The sequence below is a fragment of the Zeugodacus cucurbitae genome, chromosome 2, assembly GCF_028554725.1.
Source record: "Zeugodacus cucurbitae isolate PBARC_wt_2022May chromosome 2, idZeuCucr1.2, whole genome shotgun sequence".
Classification (NCBI taxonomy): domain Eukaryota; kingdom Metazoa; phylum Arthropoda; class Insecta; order Diptera; family Tephritidae; genus Zeugodacus; species Zeugodacus cucurbitae.
In genome coordinates this window covers 36403778-36419535 of record NC_071667.1, presented here as the reverse complement: position 1 = coordinate 36419535, position 15758 = coordinate 36403778, and the positions used below count along the sequence as shown (strand labels likewise).

Genomic DNA, 15758 nt, shown 5'->3' with positions numbered 1-15758 from the left:
GGATTATGGAGGGAACACTTCTCCGACCTGCTGAATGGCAGTGAGAGTACAACACCAGGAGATGGCGAACCCGATCCCCCAATCGATGACGATGGAACAGATGTTCCATTACCCGACCATGAAGAAATTCGAATAGCAATTACCCGCTTGAAGAACAACAAAGCGGCGGGGGCCGATGGATTACCGGCAGAACTATTCAAATACGGCGGCGAAGAACTGATAAGGTGCATGCATCAGCTTCTTTGCAGAATATGGTCGGAAGAAAGCATGCCTGACGATTGGAATCTCAGTGTGCTCTGCCCAATCCATAAAAAGGGAGATCCCACAATCTGCGCCAATTACCGTGGGATCAGCCTCCTAAATATCGCATACAAGGTTCTATCGAGCGTATTGTGTGAAAGACTAAAGCCCACCGTCAACAAACTGATTGGACCTTATCAGTGTGGCTTTAGACCTGGAAAATCGACAACTGACCAGATATTCACCATGCGCCAAATCCTGGAAAAGACCCGAGAAAAGAGGATCGACACACACCACCTTTTTGTCGATTTTAAAGCTGCTTTCGACAGCACGAAAAGGAGTTGCCTTTACGCCGCGATGTCTGAATTTGGTATCCCCGCAAAACTAATACGGCTGTGTAAATTGACGTTGAGCAACACCAAAAGCTCCGTCATGATTGGGAAGGACCTCTCCGAGCCGTTCGATACCAAACGAGGTTTCAGACAAGGTGACTCACTATCGTGCGACTTCTTTAACCTGATGCTGGAAAAAATTATAAGAGCTGCAGAGCTAAACCGAGAAGGTACAATCTTCTACAAGAGTGTACAGCTTCTGGCGTACGCCGATGATATTGATATCATCGGAAGCAACAACCGCGCCGTTTGTTCTGCTTTTTCCCGCATGGATAAGGAGGCGAAGCGAATGGGTCTGGAGGTGAATGAGGACAAGACGAAATATCTCCTGTCATCAAACAAACAGTCGGCGCATTCGCGTCTTGGCTCCCACGTCACTGTTGACAGTCATAACTACGAGGTCGTAGATAATTTCGTATACCTGGGAACCAGCATCAACAACACGAACAATGTCAGCCTCGAAATCCAGCGCAGAATAACTCTTGCCAACAGGTGCTACTTTGGACTGAGTAGGCAATTGAACAGTAAAGTCCTCTCTCGACGAACCAAAATCAAGCTCTACAAGTCACTTATCATTCCCGTCCTGCTTTACGGTGCAGAAGCTTGGACGATGTCAACATCAGATGAGACGACACTAGGAGTTTTCGAGAGGAAAATTTTGCGCAAGATTTATGGTCCTCAGAACATTGGCAACGGCGAATACCGCAGACGATGGAACGATGAGCTGTACGAGTTATACGACGACATTGACATAGTTCAGCGAATAAAAAGACAGCGGCTACGCTGGCTAGGTCATGTTGTCCGAATAGACGAAAACACTCCAGCCCTGAAAGTGTTCGATGCAGTACCCGCCGGAGGAAGCCGAGGAAGGGGAAGGCCTCCACTCCGTTGGAGGGACCAGGTGGAGAGCGACCTGGTTACACTTGGGATCTCCAACTGGCGCCGAACTGCAAAGGAGAGAGACAGGTGGCGCACTATCGTCGATTCGGCTATAACCGGCTAAACGGTTGCAACGCCAATCACATACATATAAGTACTAGTTATAGATAGTCACACATATGTACAAATACTTATGATTATCAGTACAAATCAGAACAATAGAATGTAAATACAAATAGTCCCAAAACCATAAATATTTCCCTTCCTTTGTTAGAAGTAGATAAGTACACATAAGATTTGGAAAACAACTGACCTGCGCGTCGGTACTAGCATAAGTAAAAATAGAAGTAGTTTGAAAAAGAAAAACCAGAATAAATTGACCACTAAGCGCAGAGCACCGTGTCTAACCATTTATTTAATTCATGCATTTTCGTGCGTCTTTATTTATTTTCAATATATTACTATTAAAAGAAATATATTAGAACCTAAAAGTATTAACTTTACTGTCATTAATTAACTTAAAACATTAAATGTAATACACGACATCAAAGAACAAAACACATCGTTAGTCATTTCCCGCAGGGCACTTTTGCCTAGCGGCGGCACAGCCTTCGTCAGTTTTACTTTGATCATATTCGTATCACTAATTCATTTAGCTTTACTATTGGTGTTTTTTTGGTGGTATGGCTCATTTTGGTTTGACTTGTCTGAATTATTGGCTCATGAGACAATTGAGCGCTTCAACGATACGTATGAAGAGAAACTTACTCATTATTCATGCTCTCGCTTTGTGTGCTGTGCGTAAATGTGTTTTAGTGGATCTTAGTGTTTGATGATTTTTGACTTATATGCACTAATACTAGTTTTTGTGTTACTCAACCAATGACTCAAAAAAGGGAATAATTGCAGTTCTCTGATGTACATATATAAAATTAGTCTGCATTAAGCGATTCGAACCAACTATGATCCTATGTTCTGTTTGTATTGATGAACTTTATATAGCAACTATAAATATTTGGCGAAGTTCAAATCTCACTCCATAAACCTTAAATTTCATATATTCCATATAAAGATGTTACAGAAGGGCTGCACTCAAATTTATGAACAAAACTTTAAATGTGTCAAATTGCTTTGCAAATCACCTAGAAAAGGTATTTCAACCCAATGGCCCAAAAAACAATTTTAAGTTGCCAATATCAGTGCTCTCTTTGCTCTTTAATGCAATTCTTGGTTTCGGGTACTATCCAATTTCGTGGAAAAAGTCGCAGATCATCATGATAGATAAACCTGGAAAAGACTTAACACAATCGTCTTCCTACAGACCAATAAGTCTCTTACCATGTCTTTCCAAAATATTCGAAAAAGTTTTACTATTAAAAATGTCTCCTTTCCTCCACGAAAATAATATAATACCAACCAACCAATTAGGGTTTCGTGCTAAACATGGCACCGTAAAGGAAGTGAATATATTTACAAACGAAATCAGGAAAGCATTCGAGCACAGAGAGTACTGTTCAGCTATTTTTCTCGATGTAGCTCAGGCGTTCGATAAGGACTGGCATTAAGGCCTTTTATGGAAAATCAAAAACGTTTTACCTTACGAATTGCATAAAACATTGGAGTCATATTTAAGAAATAGGAAATTTACAGTTAAAGTAGCAGATTTCATATCAGAAGAACGAACAATAAGGGCTGGTGTACCTCAGGGCAGTGTATTAGGCCCTACTCTGTACATAATATATACAGCAGACATTCCAATAGCTAATAACGTATTGACATGCACTTTTGCGGATGACACAGCCATAGTAAGCCGTAACAAATGCCCCATTAGAGCATCAAGAGTATTAGAGGAGCACTTAACTTGTGTCGAAGAATGGCTAGCCAACTGGCGTATAAATATTAATGAGCAAAAATGCAAGCATGTTACATTTTCTCTAAGACCAGAAACATGTCGGACAGTTAAAATAAACAATGTATTAGTACCCCAAGCGAATGAAGTAACTTATCTTGGGATTCACTTGGATCGAAGGCTTACGTGGCGGAAACATATAGCGAGTAAAGTAACTTGTATGAAGTTCAGAGCAGCAAATTTAAATTGGCTTCTAAAAGAAAAGCTGTGTCCAAATTCAAACAAACGAAATTCTCTTTGGAAAGCCCAAAAGTCAATGAAGACTCCAGTCGACTCCAATTTACCTATTAGAGGCTTGGGTGGAAACTGGGCACGAAGTGACGAGGGTAAGGCAAATTGTTTTGCAAATCACTTATAAAAGGTATTTCAACCTAATTGAGTCGCTTGAGTCTATTCAAAAGTCATCTTCTGAAATTATTAAAATCATAAAAGAGCTAAATCCTAAATGCTAAAAGTCGGCAGGACATGATGAAATTACTCCAAAAATGCTAATTGAGTTACCAAATATTGCTTTAACAGTACTCTCCTTGCTCTTTAACGCTATTCTCAGTTTCGGGTACTATCCAATTTCATGGAAAAAGTCGCAGATCATCATGATAGACGAACCAGGTAAAGACTTGACACAGCCGTCTTCATACAGACCAATCAGTCTTCTGCCCTGTCTTTCTAAAATATTTGAAAAGGTGTTACTATCAAAGATGTCTCCTTTCCTCCCTGAAAATAATGTAATACCAACCCACCAACAAGTAAATAGAAATACTAACGAAATCAGAAGGGCGTTCGAGTATAGAGAGTACTGTTCGCTATATTTCTAGGTGTGGCTCAGGCGTTCGATAAAGTGTGGCATGACACAGCTTTAGTGAGCCGAAACAAATGCTCAATTATAGCATCAAAAGTATTAGGAGAGCATTTGATTTTTTTATATCAATTGTCCTCTGATATTTAACGAAAGACCAACCATTTTGACTAAAGTTTTGGTCAGGGCTGTGCGGAGGTCAACTTGACTTGCTTCATTTAAAACTTTTGTATGTAAAGATCCTTCATGAAATGGAGTATTGTCCTGTTGTAAAATATTGTCAATAGTTGGAAAAGGCCGACGGACCTCTACAATGACATGGCTATGTGAATTCTGATATATCCGGATGATTTAGGGTCCCTAAATTAATACCAAATCTCCAAAACAGAAGTAAGAAAAATTTCCCAAAAAATCATAATGTCACTCCCGACACTATTTAGCGTCTAAACTGCATTATTCTTCATTTCACGTGGTAAATGCATAAAGCGTTTACTAAAGAAGCCCTGGAACTAAAATTTAGCCTTATCTGCCCACGACAACCTTTAGGATGCAATCTGAGAGGCATATCGCTTTTTTGGTTTCGGAAATAAAGCTTTTTTGGATTCGAAAGTGGTCAACTTTATACACAACGTAAGTATTTATGTTACTATTTTTAAATGTCCTTAGCAGTGTAGCATCATTGACTGTTCAAGCAATATGCTGATTCGATGCTACTGCAATATTAACAGGACTAATTGTGGGATTTTGTAAGACAGTTCCTACTAATTTTCTGCATTATCAGTTATCACAGTTTTCTGGCCTGTTCTCTTTAAAGTATCCTTGCAATTGTTCGTCTCCTTCTTTTTAATAAGATTATAAACAGTATTCCATCAAATTCTATAAATTTTAACTAACTCCGAAGCCGAAACCCCAGTCTTAAACTTAGTAACTGTCTCCAATCTAGATATAATCGATAATTCCTTTGTTTTCGACATTTTATTTACCAATTTTTATATTTTAAGGCTGAGTTAGGTTGTTATGAATGCAATAGAATCCAATTACTACTCTTGCATAACCAAATCCAAGGATAAAGGCTAAATCGCCGCGTGTTAATACTATTGACGCAAAAAAATGTGTGTAAATACTTTTGACTACTGAGAGTCTTCAGTTCATTTGCTTATATATCCGCCAAATTTCTAGCTATTCTTGCCAAACTGACTTAATTCCCTCAGGAATAAAACAGGGTTTACAACAACATCATTTTGTTACCCTGCAACAACAAGCAAGTGCTTTTTCTGTGAAACTTGTAAAAAACGTCCGATGTGTAAATAATTTTGACTACCTCTGTATAACGCGGTAATAAAGCCGATTTGGATGTACGACATCCAACTGTGTGGTACGACCTGTGCAACCAATATCGATATAATTCAGAGATTCCAACCAAAAATGCTTAGAACAATCACGTGCTCACCATGGTACATGCGTAATGAAAATATCCATAAAGATTTTGGTATTCTCATGGTAAAGAAAGAAGTAGAGAACAGCAGAAACAAATATTTATCCAAACACCGAGATCACCCAAACCCATTGGCTAATGCTTTATTACATTCTTGTAATCACTCACGTCTAAAAAGAAGAGATTTGTCAGCACACTGAGTAGCAACGTTTCACCAAAACAACTCAATCAATTGGTTGAGCTTGTCTAGTTTTAATTAGAATTAAGATTTTATAACTTATTGTTGGGCTCCAAAGAGCAGATTCAATAAATAAAGAAATGTATGAAAAAAAATTGTGTTATCTTATTAAAATTACATCACAATTCCAACCTTCTGATAGTCCCAAAGGTTAAGTGTACCAAGATTTATAAATATTTCAAGATTTTTTTTTTTAATTTTTGATTGACCAAATGGCTGAATGGTCAGACGGGCAGAAAATTCTACAATGCAGGGATATCTTACGTTTTACTAAAGTTATCGCTGAAATACGACAACAACCCAAACACAAGTGAACAAAAATATTATACACAGTACATTAACTGTACATGTGTATTCAGGTATGTTGGGTATGTATACTAATTTTGGTATTCACCACCATTACGGCTCGTATGAAATCGTGAAATCATATTTTAAAAGTAACGAATGCATTCAATAAAATGTGATATTGCGGATGCTCTTAAGCGGGGAATTTTATATGTAAATTTAGAGAAAACACGATGCCGCAAAATATTGTCAGCGGGAAACGTACTTAAAGGGGGGCACTTAATATTTCAAAATATAATCAGGTTTTGAAATACTTTGGGAAATGATAATTGGAAATTAAACTTACCAATCCCCCTATATAATGGTTAGATATTAAGCAAGATATTAAAACTGTCAAAGGAATAATTTGATTTACAATAAACAATCTATCTACTATTACAACATCAATAGCGTATAGGGCGGGACTTGCTGGATTATAAATACATGGCTATACGAAATATGAAATACATTCATACGATTATAGGATGTAAATAATAAAAGTTAAAAATTACCGTCGCACTTAAATTTTTGGCGCTTGTTGGAGACATCCTGCATTAATGGCAACAAAAAAGTAATGGTATCTCCAATATATGGTAGTAAGGGTCTCATAACGGTGGATCTAGCAGCACTACATGGTATACCACAATTACTAATTAAAATTGAGAAAATTTGGCCGACTAAACTTTCGCTAATGACATCAACTGAAATTTGAAGTATATCTTTGGTTGTGGTGTCCGTAATAATCCTTGCTATTTTCACTTTAAAGGCGTTTTGGAATATAATATCGTTTTCTTGGAATGGCATCTTTAGTTTTATACTGTAACCTGTAAAATTAAAACAATTTATTAATTTTTAATAACAATCAATGATGAATAATAGAATGGTTTTAGAGAGTTTAGATAAATTTGGTTAATAACTTGTTTCTTAAGTTTTTAACTAGGCTTTAAATACTCATTTCTTAGTTGGGTTCTTATTTTACTTTTAATTGTATTCATACAAGAGAACGCATGCTCGAAAGAATGACTATCCAAAAATTGTCAGTATACTTATAGTCAGCAACTCTTCCCACTTGCTTTCACTCTGGAAATTTTTAATTTTAAAATAATAAAAATAATAATAATTTTAAAATAAATCAATGGCATTTGTAGAGATATGAAATGGGTTTATTTGGATCTCATTACTACATATGTATTTGTGTTAAGTGAATTTTCATGACTGCTAAAGCTGTTTTGTTGATTTTATATTGCGTCGGTCAATTCATCATCAATTTTTTTTTTGGTGTTACTGTGCTAAAGTAATTCGTGGCACTAATTGCCCTGGATTTATTGCGAAATTGCTTTAGAAATTGATAAAGTTATTTACCACTCTGAATATCTTCTGCGAAAGTATTTTTGAAGTGAAAACTTCTTATGGCGCGTTAGGCACATTTGTGGATGAGCATTTTACGCCGTTTTCGCGACAGCTGAGAATTTGCACAGATATATACCAGATTGAGTACTAATGAAATTAGTGCACTAACTCATGAGCCAAATAAATTAGTGCTAATGAGTACTAATACTAATATCACAAATGACTAAGACTCATTTCCACGAAACCAAAAAAACTCATAGTATTTCTATACTTATATGTGCCGTCAATTTATGACTCAAATGAGTTTATAGTAACAATTTGATTTTACTCACTTATTCATTGATCATATTCGTATCACTTTATTCATTCAGCTATACTCCTGGTGTTTTTTTGGTGGTATAGCTCATTTTGGTTTAGCTTGACTGAATTATTGTCTCATGAGACAATTGAGCACTTCAACGAAACGTATCAAGAGAAACTTACTCATTATTCATACTCTCGCTTTGTGTGCTGTGCCTAAATGTGTTTTAGTGGATATTAGTGTTTGATGAGTTTTGACTTATATGCACTAATACTATTTTTTATGTTACTCAACCAATGACTCAAAAAATGGAATAATTGCAGTTCTCTGATATACACCGCGTGTATTCTTATAATATATGTATACTATACGCAGTCTTTGCATGGGAATTCGTTCGTGCCCCCGCGACAGACAAGATTGAGAGTTTTTATACTCTCGCAACCTGTTACACAGAGTATAATAGTTTTGTTCACCTAACGGTTATTTGTGTCACCAAGAAATATATGAGCTAGATATGGGGTTAACTATACATAAATGATCAGGATGACGAGTGGATTTGAAATCCGGATGTCTGTCCGTCCGTCTGTCCGTCCGTCCGTCTGTCCGTCTGTACTTTTACTTGAGTAAAAATTAAGATATCTTAATGAAACTTGGAACATATGTTCCTTGGCACCCTGAGAAGGTTGCTTTCGAAAATGGGCAAAATCGGTCCACTGCTACGCCCACAAAATGGCGGAAACCGAAAACCTATACAGTGTCATAACTAAGCCATAAATAAAGTTATGAAAATGAAATTTGGAACATAGGATCCTATTAGGGAGGGGCACATTTGGATGTAATTGTTTTTAAAAAGTGGGCGTGACCCCGCCCCCAAATAGGTTTTTTGTATATATCTCGCAAATAAATAGAGCTATATAAACCAAACTTTTTTTAGTCGTCTTTTTTAGCCACTTCCTAATACAGTCCAAAAATGAATGAAATCGGATCATAACCACGCCCACCTCCCATACAAATGTTAGGCTGAAAATTACTAAAAGTGGGTTAACTCACTAACGAAAAACGACAGAGACTCTAAATTTCACATAAGAAATGGCAGATGAAAGCTGCACTCAGATTTTTTTACAAAATGGAAAATGGGCGTGGCGTCGCTCACTTATGGGTCAAAAACCATATCTCAGGAACTACTCGACCGATTTCAATGAAACTTGGTTTGTAATAGTTTCCTTACATCCCAATGATATGTTGTAAAAATAGGCCAAATCGCTTCACAACCACGCCTACTTCCTATCTGACAATCTGAATCGTTTACTTTACAATATATGTATAAAGTAAGTATTAGTGAAGATATCGGTGCAGAACTTTGCACAAATACTATGTTAATAGTGTGGCAGCCCCATTCTAAAAATCGCCGAAATCGGACCATAGGTTTTCAAGGCCCCATATATCGAACACGAGGACCTCGGTGCTTCTAACCTAATATTATGGTTTCCAACTTTCAATGGACTTTAAACAATATATATGACGAATATGTGGGTCAAATTGTGTATTATATAATATAAATAAAGTTAAATAAATAAATTGCGAGAGTATAAAATGTTCGGTTACACCCGAACTTAGCCCTTCCTTACTTGTTTATATTTATTTTATAAATGAATATTAAATGGAAAATTTATTTATTTAAATATTTCATTTGACATTTATTGATTTAATTTCTACAGAAAATGGTTATCTATTTTTTCATTCAATTGTCAAAGCTTACGATGACATGTACATGACCTATCAGTTGATGCTCTTGTTAAGAAAATGAGTGTGTTAATATTATCAGAAACTCATGTGAGTAACGAAGAAACCATTGACATTCCAAATTTCAACATTATAGCAAGTTTCAAAAGAGACAATCGTCCAGCAGGTGGGGTGGCTATTTATCATCGGTCCGATGATACTAGGGCCACATTTTCTACAGATCATTTGGAAGTGCATGCGAGATATACCAGTATGTTTAGCACTAATGCTTCGAATAGTGGTGATATATGTATTTCCCAATGCCATTCTAATGGACAAACAGCAATAATGGCTGCCGTTTATATTTCACCAAAACAGTCTTTACAAGCAATACGAGAGTTCTTGTATTCAAATTTATTTATTTATTCTAAAGCTGCTTCCGCACTATTTATGATGAAAAATAATAGAAGATTTGATCATTATCCTATGATTTTGAGTGGAGATTTCAACATAAACTGTCAAAAATCAATAATGAATTGAATTTTTATATGAAGAATTTGATTTAACGATGTCCAATGATCGCAATCTTAGCATAACAAAATACAAAACTACTATTGATGCAGTATTCACAAGATATATAAATAGATTTAAATCAAAATTGCTCATTTCATATCTTAATTACCATAGACCTATTGTTTCAGTTTTAGAATTTGATGAAAATCCTGATAATAATGATGAAAATGCTGATGTAAGAGTTGTTGAAATAATGGATGAGAATTGATAAATTTTGTATTTACAATTTAATAATATTTACTCATTTAAATAAAACCACTTCCTTCGAATATAGTTTCTATATTATTATACTTCATGTCCATTCAAAAAGTGCCCACATTGCTTTGATAAACTTGATTTTTTATATACAATTTCTCATGCACCTAAAAATGCTCACCCAAAAAAGTGCCTAACGCCCATAAATTCAAGTTTTCACTTCTGCCTGCACTCCCGGAGTGCAACCCCACTCGGTTTTTTTTTCAAAACAGCCTGAATTTCGTTTGTACCATGTCTTTACGACGCAAACTCATCTACAGCAAGTGATAAAGCGGAATAAATAAAGAAGAAGAATAATAAGAAATAATACATTATTGCATAACAATTGCACAACTTCTCGAGTAACGAAAAAGGCGAGAGACTCCATCAGAACATTTTGAAAAAAGACGAATAACTTATTTTCACTATCTATATATTATAAAAATAAGTTATTTAGTTTTAAATATTAATTGAATTAATAGAAACCTTCATATTTATGTACATATGTAACTCATGTAACATGTTGCACAGAGTATTATAGTTATGTTCACATAACGGTTGTTTGTGTCACACAGAAATAAAAGATCCTTAGCACTCTTGGTATTGAAAATGACTCTTGGTAATGAAAATGAAATAGGCCCATTACCACGCCCACAAAATGGCGGAAACCGAAAACACATAAAATGTCATAACTAAGTCATAAATAAAGTTATAAAAGTAAAATTTCGTACAAAGGATGGCACTAGGAAGGGGCATATCCGGATATATTTTTTTTGAAATAGGTTTTTTGTACATATCTCGGAAACCAATAGAGCAATATAAACCAAACTTTCTGCAGTCGTTTTTTTACCCATTTCCTTATACAGTCCAAAAATGAAAGAAATAGGATAATAACCACGCCCACCTCCCATACAAAGGTTAGGTTGAAAATTACTAAAAGTGGGTTAACACCATTCTAAAAAGGTGGTCCTTCGGGTCCTCCCGACCGATGCCAAATCTGATGTCCCACTACCTCCAGGAGCGGGAGAGGAGGGAATTGATGCCCAAACGGGCATCATCCCACTCGGACACAGAGTTCGCATGCTTGTCCGTAATGTGTAACGTTTTTCTTTTACCCAATTTCAGTAACGGAGACGTTGTGACTCCAGATTGGAGGGTGATGCCGGAGAACTCTAGCTAATCTCGGCTTATATGCCGCACGACGACGAGGTGGAACCACCTCCCGTTTTACTGAGAGAGGCTCCCTGGGAGGCCAGGCGAAGGAGAGTCAACGCCATCATTAGCTCGGATGCCAACTCGAGACATACGGTCTGGGGAAGCTCGGACATAAATGTTAGAGGTGAGTCGCTCTTTGATTTTATTAGTAGTGTTGACTTATTTATATGCAATAGGGGGAACTCCCCTACGTTCGTGACTGCGGGTAGGGAGGAAGTCCTCGACCTTACCTTGGTATCTAGAGACATCGTACCTTTGATCTCAGGGTGGAAGGTTCTCAATGATCACTCCTTCTCGGACCATAGGTATATCAGTTTCAACCTGGACAGAGCTTGTCCAGTACGCAAACCTTTTAGGAACTTTAGGAACACAAATTTGGTTCTATATTGCAGGAAGCTTCGCTCAGCTCTTCCGGCCGCGCCTCCATGAGACTCAGTTCTCTCGGCCAACGCGATTGATGAGTGTGTCGAAGTTTTCAGCTCTGGGTGCAGGTTAGCCCTTGAAAGTTCCTGTCCACTGAGATCTCAGAAAGGCAAAGGGAAACCTCTTTGGTGGACGTCGGAACTTTCGGAGCTCAGATCTTCTAGTCGAAGATTCTTCAATAAAGCCCGTAAAAGTGGTCTAGCTGACGACTGGGCTTTGTATAAGGTCGGACTTGCCATTTTTAAGTCCGAAATAAAGAAGGCAGAACGGTCTTCTTGAAGAGCCTACTGCGAAAGCGTGGAGGGCTGCCAGGAGTCCTCGAGATTTAGGCGTATTCTGGCCAAGAGCCCAATATCCGTGGGTTACTTGAGGAACGGTGCTGGTGAGTGGACCTCGAGCAGTGAGGAGCCACTAAAGCTACTTTTGGATGCTCATTTCCCAAAAAACCAAATAGCGGAAAGAGCTTCCCTCGGAGAGCTTCAAGGGGGTGAAAGCGCCTTCGAAAGCCTTCTGGATGATCGCCACCTAACCTGGTCGTTGAACTCTTTCAAACATTTCAAGTCCCCCGGACTAGATGGCATTATACCTGCGCCGCTACAGCGAGCGGCCAAGGTATCATGCAGCTGGCTGGGCCCGATCTTCGCGAACTGCGTCAGACTGGGTCATATTCCGGAGGCTTGGAGGCAGGTTAAGGTGTCTTTCATCCCGAAGGCTGGTAAAAGCTCTCATGTTACTGCAAAAGATTTCAGGCCTATTAGCCTCTCCTCGTTCCTCTTGAAGACGCTGGAGAGGCTCATGGATCTGTACATAAGGGAGCAAAATCCCCAGAAATAAACTTATTAAAGCTCAACACGCCTACTGTAAGGGTAGGTCGGTGGACACCGCCTTACACTCTGTAGTGTCGTGGATAGAGGAAGCCCTTTTAAATAATGATTACGAGGTAGGTACCTTCCTCGATATCGAGGGAGCCTTTAATAATGTTAGACCGGAAGCGGTCATTGGTGCATTAGACGATTTTGGGGTAGAAGCGAACCTTAAGCATCTCATCTACAGTCTGCTCAGCGACAGAACTGTCTTTGCAGAGTGGGGAAGTGCAAATGCGCTTCGGACTGTAAATAGGGGTACCCCGCAAGGCGGCGTTCTCTACCCTTTGCTCTGGATCCTGGTAGTGAACGACCTACTGGGGGAACTTGAAAATCAAGGCTATCGAGTGACGGCCTATGCTGATGATGTAGCCCTTTTGGTTAAAGGTAAATTCCTGAATACCGTTTATGAGATGACCCAAGGTTACCTAGAAGTGGTTACCCGCTGGGCGCATAGAAGTGGCTTGGCCATAAACCCGAGTAAAACGGAACTCGTCTTATTCACTAGAAGATATAAAATTCCTAATGCCACTCTCCCCTCAATGTGAGGCTCCAGTCTGCAACCTGCGGACAAGGTGAAATACCTGGGGCTTATTCTTGATTGGAAGCTCTTATGGAAGCCGAACATTGAGAAGAGGGTAAGAAAGGCTTCGGTAGCTCTCTATTCCTGTAGAGGGGCTATTGGAAAAAGGTGGGGCCCCTCACCGAAAGTGGTTTTATGGTTGTATGAGACCATTAATAAACCTATAATGCTGTATGGCGTTGTCGTCTGGTGGAGGGCACTCGAGAAAGTCACACTAGCTAAACAGCTGGAACGTGTCCAAAGAGCGGCTCTCATTGGAATCAGCGGAGCGCCAAGAACAACACCAACTATGGCTTTGAATGCTATCTTACACGTCGCACCTGTGGATATCGCCGGTAGATGCACTGCGGCAAAGGTCGCTGTCAGACTCAGAGACGCTGAGTATATGATCGGTCCCAAGCAGGGGAAATTCTCCGTCGGTTCGATTGCATCCCTGACTACTTGGACCACTGCACCGCGGAACCATCCCCGAGAGGTTTCTTCTCTGCACATGTACCTACGAGGGATATGTGGGAAGGAAGAAGTCAATGGAGGAGAAGTGCAGTCAGCTTTTTCACGGATGGATCGAGGCTAAGGGGAAAGGTGGGTGGGGGAGTTTTCTGCAGAAAGCTCTCTATCAATACCAGCTTTAGGCTACCTGACTACTGTAGTTTCTTCCAAGCAGAGGTCGCTGCGATTAAAGTGGCAGTGGACGCACTGCTCCGTATGGTGACCTCTATAGAGAGGTACGTATTCACTCCGACAGCAGGGCGGCAATACTGGCATTGGATTCGATGACGGTACGCTCTGTGCTAGTTAAGGAGTGTCTTAAATCCTTATCAATAGCTTCTAGCTTTTTTGAGATCCGACTAGTGTGGGTACCCGGACACCGAGGGATCGTTGGTAACTGTATAGCGGACAAGCTTGCAAAGGAGGGTACCCTAGCTACATTGACGTCGGAATGGGAGCGTATTGGTAGTCCATGGTCCACCTGCGCAAGAGCGCTGGACATGCAGACTACGCATGAGCTCGTCAAACGGTGGTCAACTACCAGTACTTTTGTTAAACACAGACTTATTCAGTTAACTCCGAAGGCAAATTTTTCTTCTGAGTACTCAGATTTAACCAAAAATGTACCTATCAATAATAAATCTTCGCTTCTATCATTAAATCCCTTTGTTTATGATAACGGAGTCATAAGAGTAGGAGGACGCTTAACCAACGCTCCCTCCCTCAGCTTCGATGAGCAGCACCCAATTATACTACAACACAACTGTCGATTTTCAAAATTATTGGTCAAATTTATTCATATTACTTCACTTCACGGAGGTAATCAACTAGTCCTGCGGCTTTTACGTATGCAATCTTGGATTCTAAAGGCAAGGAACCTAATTCGCACAGTGATACATAATTGTAATATCTGCGTTTTATATAAAAAAACACAAGTTATGGCATCACTTTCCTCGCCACGAACAAATCTTGCAAGGCCCTATGAGTCGACCGGAGTAGATTTCACTGGTCCAATCGACATCAAAAACTATACAGGCTGAGTTTGCCTGATAACAAAGGGATATGTATGCATTTTTGTTTGCTTTTCAACAAGGACTATCCATCTTCAAGCCACTAGTAATTTATCTACAGCTGCATTCATGAGTGCTCTCACAAAATTCGTATTACGTCGAAGCTGTCCAAATCACATTTATTCGGATAATGGCACTAATTTTGTTGGAGCATCGAAAGAAATTAAGAAAGATTTCAAAGCCTTCTTGAAGACATGCGCTGACGCGATAGCTAACACCAGCAATTTACCCCACCTAAAATGGCATTTCATTCCTGCAGGTGCTCCTCATATGGGGGACTTGTGGGAGGCTGAAGTGAAAATATTTAAAATTCACTTCAAAAAATTGTCAGGTTCTATGAAGTACACATTCGAGGAACTTTCTACGCTGTTAGCTCGAATAGAAGCCTGTCTGAACTCTTCGCCTATAAGTTCTATGACGGATGACATCAACGACCCTACTCCATTAACACCAAGTAATTTCCTGGTCGGTGCTCCCCTACTAGCAACGGCAGAACCAGAAATCACTGAGAACCCGCTGGAACCGATGGAAAAATTAAAGGCCCTAAGTCAGCACTTTTGTCAGAGATTGAAGACCAAATACTTAAAGGAACTTCACAAGCGAAAGAAATGGAAACATCCCCAACAGAACGTCCAAGTTTGGGAGCGGACGTTTACTCCCGGCTCATACTGCCAGGATTACAACCAGCGGCCGTGGGACAACCCGTCGCCCAAAATACGACG

At 39.1% G+C, this 15758-nt stretch overlaps 1 protein-coding gene across 11 annotated transcripts in view; it reads right to left on the bottom strand.

The window, feature by feature from the left end:
* Positions 1–15758, bottom strand: part of LOC105219969 (uncharacterized) — an 833969-nt gene that overhangs the window by 382274 nt on the left and 435937 nt on the right. For 10 of the 11 annotated variants that reach the window (XM_054225503.1, XM_054225502.1, XM_054225506.1 and 7 more), the window contains one exon: positions 6726–7037. The exons of the other annotated variant lie outside the window; for it this stretch is intronic. In XM_054225503.1, coding sequence (XP_054081478.1) covers positions 6726–7037 — 312 coding nt within the window. The remainder of the gene's footprint in view (positions 1–6725; positions 7038–15758) is intronic. 11 annotated transcript variants of the gene reach the window in all.